The sequence below is a fragment of the Alligator sinensis genome, unplaced genomic scaffold (genome assembly GCF_000455745.1).
Source record: "Alligator sinensis unplaced genomic scaffold, ASM45574v1 scaffold2165_1, whole genome shotgun sequence".
NCBI lineage: Eukaryota > Metazoa > Chordata > Crocodylia > Alligatoridae > Alligator > Alligator sinensis.
In genome coordinates, this window is record NW_005843125.1 from 180,682 (window position 1) to 187,657 (window position 6,976).

General features: G+C 45.4%; 1 protein-coding gene across 1 annotated transcript in view; it reads right to left on the reverse strand.

Annotated features, from left to right (window-relative positions):
• Positions 1 to 918: 918 nt before the first annotated feature.
• The window catches only part of LOC102374122 (LIM/homeobox protein Lhx4), a 48,177-nt gene continuing 42,119 nt past the window's right edge, over positions 919 to 6,976 (reverse strand). The window contains exons 4-6 of the mRNA XM_006037490.1: positions 5,060 to 5,214; positions 3,184 to 3,355; positions 919 to 1,331 (exon numbers count right to left, since the gene is read on the reverse strand). Of these exons, the coding sequence (XP_006037552.1) occupies positions 937 to 1,331; positions 3,184 to 3,355; positions 5,060 to 5,214 (722 nt within the window). The 3' untranslated portion in view covers positions 919 to 936. The remainder of the gene's footprint in view (positions 1,332 to 3,183; positions 3,356 to 5,059; positions 5,215 to 6,976) is intronic.

A 6,976-nucleotide genomic window follows, 5' to 3' on the forward strand; every position in this document is an offset into this window, starting at 1 on the left:
GGATTAACCATAACCATTGACGTGGTTCTACACTGGATAGTCCTTGTCTACCAGGGGAGGTTAACACGGACGCTAATGCAATGTAATTCTCCGGCACAGGAATTCATCTTTGTGTAGAGGGTCAGAACCGAGTCTGTGCATCCTAGGTCTTGTCAGATCCTTAGCACTTGCTGAGTGTTTGACCCAAAGATGGCAGCAGGGCTACACTCAGGAGTAGGAATTTGGCTTGAGAGAGATCCAGCCACATTCAGGAAATATTAATATTCAATGTGGCTATTCAGTGGTAGGAAATCATGTTTTTCACCTTGAGAAATCCTGATAGCTTTTCCACCCTGTGACTGTCCATATTGTCTGTGACCTTTAGAGACAGAGCCCTGTGCTTGGTGAGGGTATTGCACTTGCTTAACCATGGCACGGCTCTGGAAATGCTGCATTTTCATTTCAATGGAAGATAAGTTTGGCTGCCTGCACTCAAGCAATTCTTGTGAAAAACAGTGGGTTTGGAGGCTTTGAAACATACTTAACTCCAAGTAAGGAAATGCCAGCTGATCCCAATGGCCAATGCTTGCCGAGCCAGTCAACATGCACTTCAAAAGCACTCATCAGCAGAGTCTTCAACAACAATGTGGAGAGAGTGTCAATGAGTTTGTGTTTACTACCAATCTGCAAACCTAGAACCAGATACTATATACCAGTGTGCTGTGTACAAGGAAGGATTTCTCCTACCCTCCCACTCTCCAAATAGAAAGGGAACAAATACCACACTATCATCTCAAAAGCCTCCAGGAACCAGGATTCCCATTGAAAATAATGGAAATTTCTCAGTGCTGTATGTCTAGGATTCTTGAAGGTCGATGGTTGCCTCTTGATATTTTGAGCACACTTTTGGGCCAAAAGAATGCATTGGTAGGGGTGGGCTGGAGAAGTGGGAGGTGCTTAAAAAGGAGGATGATCCATGTCATCCAGCCAAGAGGCAGGGCTCGTTGGAAAGTCTGGGTAGCCTACACTGCTTCCTGTAGAAATATCAGAGGTTGGTCCCCCAGCCATTGCCCTTAGCGTCTGGCTCACCCCCTGCCCTCCATGTGCTATAATTCCTAAATTATTGTCCATTGTGTAATCCAGACCATTAAGCAAGGGAGTATGGGAAGGAAGGGATGATATAGAGGACGGAGACTGAGGAATTCCATAGGGACTTCCATCCCTCAAGTCCTGATAAGATTGTCCTGTCCCATCCATGGAGAAGCTTCCATTCATTAACTGTCCACTAGCAACATCCCCAACATTGCCGTAAATTCTATTGGTGTGGCCAAGCTCTGAGAGGATCTGATCTTCTGTGAATGAAAGAAGGAAGATCAAATTATGAGTGTAGGAACACCACAGTCATGGATAACGCATCATGCAGAGCAAATGATGTCTTGGGTGACCCTAGTGAAATGAATGGGATAACTCCAAGAATTAGCCTGGCCACCAAAATGCACATGAATGGACACTAGCTATTACAGGCCAGTTGTAAGTACATTAAGGCAAGTTCTCAGCTGATGTCAACCAGCATAGTGCCCTCGCAACAGAGCGGATGTCCTCCAGCTGAGGATTTTGTTCATTTGACTCTGATTGCTGGGTAACCATGCTATATACTACAACTCATGAAGAATAAAATCTAAATGGAACTATGCCTAAAGCAGGCTTTTTTTTAATTTAAAAAAACTTATTTGTACTTGAAAGGGACACTTTTATACATCCCTACCTATGAGCCATTATTATTTTAAATGTTTTAACCCTTTGGTCAGAGCAAAACTGCTGGTAGATAGCAGCTACTTTTGGGAGTACTCACTGGGTTCAAGCTTGGTGCATTCACTTACATAAAGGGCATTATTTCTAAACTGACTAAAAAACAAGTCTTGTATTCAGGCTGTATGAGAGGCTGGATTTAGAACCACAGTTGATCCTTGCTGGACTGTAAATAATCTAGTTATTGCCTGTGGGTTTTGTATTTGCTGCCATAGTTCTCACTGGGAGCATTATAAGAATGTTATAATATTTATTTAAGGATTTTTTTAAAATTATTTCCATTAAAATACTTGGTTCTTCCCAATCCAGACTGTTGGCACAACCAAGAATACATTCCTATCCAGGCCTATTCATTACCAATGATTTTTTCATTATATGTAATCCACCCAGTCACAGTACAAGGACCTAAGCAGGACAAGGTTATAGTTTCATTGATATTATAAACCTTTAATTAAATTTTGAGACATGGGTAGAAAACTCGCACAAGAAAGCACAGTGGTATGGTGCCTGTGAACCACACATCTCCCCCTCTGTGCCTAGTGTACAGGGCATTGGTTTATGTCAACTCCCAGTAAGGAAGTCTGGCTGCTTAGTTCAAACTGCAGAGATTTATGTTTTCAGCTGTGGAGCTTCCAGCTTCAATCTCTAATGTATCACCCAAGACAGTGGGTGGCATACATGCATTGCCTTTAAAATGCTTCTGTAGAGCCCCTCCTTTAACTATCAGTCTTGAAGGAAGCTGTGGTCAGAAATATTTGGCTTCCAATGGCCAGATTCAGCCATCCTAAAGAGGGTCTGTTCGAGGAGGACTCTGGTTGCTGATAGCTGCGTGTTTTCCCTAGAGATAGGTTACTAGCTTATTGAGCCCTAGAGTATGGTGAGCTTCCAACAGGGGACTGAAAATTCATGTTGGTACGAATCCCATTGCCAGTGACATGAAAGAGGATAAGAAATGTAATGGGATATCACTCCTCACAGTGTAGGGTATGAACCCTTTCAGAGCCTAACCGATCAGCAGATGAGATGGAGGAAAGGTCCAACTTTGTGATATCACATGCCACAGGGTGGTGCCTTCTTGGGTTGTCATGACCTGCCCTGAAGCATTAGCAACCTCTACCCTGGAAGATGGATCACTGCGCTATTTTGGCACTGCATGACATAGTAGTAATTATTCCTTTACCTCTCTCATTTAAAGGCCGCCACACCACCAGCCTCTCTGTCCGAAGAAGGAGTATTGGTTACAAAAATCATTCCAGCTTGTAGTGTGACAGGAATCCCCTCTTTCTGAGTTTATATGTGGGAATCCCAAGAATCTGCCCTTTACTCTGGACACTATATTCCCCACCCTCAATCCTCAGTGCCACTCCTGCATGCAGTCCCTGCTTCCACACTCACCTCGGAAGCTCAGCTCGCTGTCGCTAACCCCACAGTCCTCCGCGGAGCTCTCCTTCTCATGTTTGCTGCCACTGCGGTTCCTCTTCACTGTCTTGTAGAACTGTCCCCAACGGTGCCTCCCGGCATCCTTCTTCAGACGTTTCTCTTTGGCTCTCCTATTTTGAAACCAAACCTGGAGCCACAAAAAGAAGAAAAAACCCAACACACTGCCACAAAGTAAGAGACAGAGTCATGAGCAGAACTGAAGGGCAAAGTGAAAAGCCTGGGCAGGGATATTCAGGGCTGGCTTGGATCCTTCCAGAGTTCAAGATAGTCCAGATCCTGAATCTCCTCCAACTCCAAGGGGTTGCAGTTTGGAGGTAGCTATAGCACAGGTCCAAGCCACAAAGGCTGCATCCAAACTTCCCTAAAACTCCTACTCAGTTTCCAGGACCGGTGCCATCTCTGAGGCAGTAAGCTCAAAGGAAACCTTCTTGATTTTCACAGAAGACATCTCCAGCAAGCACCTACCCTCTGCAAAACCTCTAATCAGCCAAGAAACAATACTTCCAAGGGAGGCCTCCACTGCAGTTAGACACACCTGACTGATGTCCACTGAAGTCAGTGGAAAGAACTTAACTAAATCCAGCCAGCTTTGGTTTGCCCCCACAGAGAGGTCAGGCCAGTTATCTCAAGTTCCAGGATACATTGTCTTGACATTAACACCCCAAACATGCAGCCTAATTTATCTTTCTGCCATTGCATACTCGCGTCTAATGCACTCCTAGATCATAAAAAGAAAAATTTTAAACCTCAGGTCTGGATCCTGCGCTGTGATCCATGTGGGTGGATGGCAACACCCAAGGCAGCCTCATGGAAGTCAGTAAGGCTCTGCAGAGACTCAGCTGCCCAGTCATTCCCATTAGTAACAGAATGAGGGCCTTAATGCTTCCCAGATTTTCCTGCCCTGGTTTCTTTGACATGGAAACACTGCACTCACTGCTCCATGCATGCAGTGCAGGGCTTGTGTGGTACAAGAGGAAGTAGTGATATCAGAAGTATAGAGCCCTTGTATTACGGGTACTACATGATGACTTTGGGCATATGGGGGTGGACCACACCTTGGCCTTGGCACATAAGTGGTCCTTTTGGCCAAAGATGGCTGAAGACGTAAAGGCCAAGTGCTTGACTTGTGACTGATGTGTGCGACGAATAACTTTGCCCACTTGAACCGCCTGCCTACATACCATTCAGAGCTCCAAGCCCCTAGAGCTCGTGTGCATGGACTTCCTATCCATAGAAGGAGAGGGGCACCGGAAGGGAATGTGCTGGTGGTGACAGATCACTTCACCCAGTATCCCCAAGCCTTTCCTATGCAAGACCAGACGGTGCAGATGGTTGCCAAGGTACTGTGGGAGAAATATTTCTCTGTATTCGGCCTACTGGCCAGAATCCATTCCGATCAAGGGTAAGATTTCGAAAGCCGGCTACTGTGGGAAGTACTAACTCTGGTGGGGATAAAGAAATCTTGGACTATGCCCTACCACCCCCAAGGGGACCCACAACCAGAGTGATTCAACTGAACACGCTTGAACATGCTGGGCACACTTCAGCATGAGCAGAAGGCTGCCTGAAGCCAGCACATAGCGTATCTGGTACACGCTTACAACTCCACCCAAAGTGATGCTATGGGGGTTAGCCCGTACTTGCTCATGTTTGGGTAAAAACCCTGGTTACCCATCGACCTATGTTTTGGGGTGGAACGGGCCTATGCAAGACAGTTGACTCATGGGCAGTATGCGCAACAGCTCCAGGATCGCTTACGTTGCATGGCACCATTCTGCTTGGTGGGAAGAGGAGGAAATGAAAGCAATCATTCAGCCTGCGGTTCTCTCACCTGCACCACCCTCATGTCCAGACCTGTTTCTGAGGACAACTGCTCCCGTACGTGCCTGGCAGGTTTGGGGGAGTTCTTATAGGCATTTTTTAACGTTTCCAACTGTTTGGCTGTGATGGTGGTTCGTGGCCGCTTAGCTCCAGCTTCTGAATCATCTGCAATAGAACAATTTCTTACCAGTTTGGAACAGACAGCATGAAATGCAGACCTGCCAACGAGCAGCACAGAAGCTCTGTCAAAATCTAAAGTATGATACATTGGCTCTGAGGAGCAAGGAAAGAAGGGTGTTTGCAAGACTCAGCCCTGGTGTAATCAGTGGCTCTGTCCTGGTAGACCTTGGTAGAAACTGTACTGAGGTGGGACAGTGCTGCCTCCTCAAAATAGTTTGGGGGTCAACATTACTAGACTACCTGAGCTCCTTACAGTTAGCAATTAATTTCTTGTCATTGTACCTTCTGGGGGGGAGAGGAGGGCAAGGATGGTGATCAGTGCTGTAGCAGCCATTTCACAAAGAGGAACTTAAATACAGACATTAAATGCCAGATATTTAAATGTATTCATGTGTTTAATTTCCACTGATTTGAAAAGAAAAACCAAAAACTCAGTCTACATGAAGTGCCTGAGGTCATAAAGGGACTTGCCTGTGACAAGCAGGGAGTTCAGTCCCTGTTCAGCCCCCTGAGCCCCGCCATTTAAAGGCTTCATTCTTAAAGCTCAGCTACACATTCTTCAAAGAGAGCACCCTTGAAGCCTCCAGAAGTCAATTTGCAAGCTGGGAGAGGCTGTATTTAGTTTTGTCTGTAAAATCATTTATAAGTGGCCTGTGGACCTGCGCAGCTGGCAGGGACTAGCATTTAGGTACCTTAACTGACAGCAGCCCAAACAAGCCTTCTACCTGAAGAGCTGGGGGTGGGGGCGGATTGTAAGACTCAACTCTGGTGAAATCAGTGGCTTGGTCTTGGCAGAACTTGTTTGAAACTGCGCTGTGGCATGAATTGTTTTCAGCCTCACTTTCTCAACAAAATCACTTCCACATCTGGCTAAGCCATCTTTTCAGTTGCACAAGCAAATTGCCACTGAAATCAGTTCTGATGCACCTTTGTCACAGAGAGGAAAATTTGTGCTTGTCTCTTTCCAACTGGCTCCCTGGCCTGTCAGATGCCATGACACTAAGGCCATCAATAGCTCTGGGAGTCAATAATGGAATTTGAGTAATATTAAATCCATGCCCCCCCTCCCCACAGCACAAATAGGCATTGCATCACCCTAACCGAATTGATTAGGTCAAAATAGAGTCCTTAATTAATGAGAAGTCAGGGCTTGTCAACATGAAATCCATTAAAGACCTGTTCGGGTTTTAATTTCAGTCAGGCGCAGTTGGGAAGTCTCTGTGGATTCATTACTGTTTTCTGATCTATAGTCTCTTCCTCTCCCTCCCTTCATCCTTGTTTTTCATCTTATTCTGTATTGGCGATTTAGGTCCCCATTTGGCTCCTCTACACACACTTTGTGAACTGAGGGCCATGTCCAGCACCAATGTAAGGTGCAACACATCCCCTTTAGTAGAGCTAAGCCTGCCTACACCAGGGCAGAATTTCATTTATGTTGTTTTTTTATCACAGTCCTGTCAATGCTAAAACTGAATCTTGTATGTATTGGTCTACTGACAACATACCTCAGTTCTGCTCTAGACAGATCACTTGCCACAAGATGGGAGGGGAGCAGAGGACAGGGAATTGGGATCTCAGTGAACTAATTATTATTTTATTTTACAAACTTCAACAATAATTGACAAATTCTCCCCTGGTTACTTCCAAGGAAACTTGCTGACTTGAGCATATTTGCATGAAGATAACTAATGGCCAGGATTTGGCCTTTACCTACATGAAAAAATAACTTCTCTAAGCAGTGCAGTTC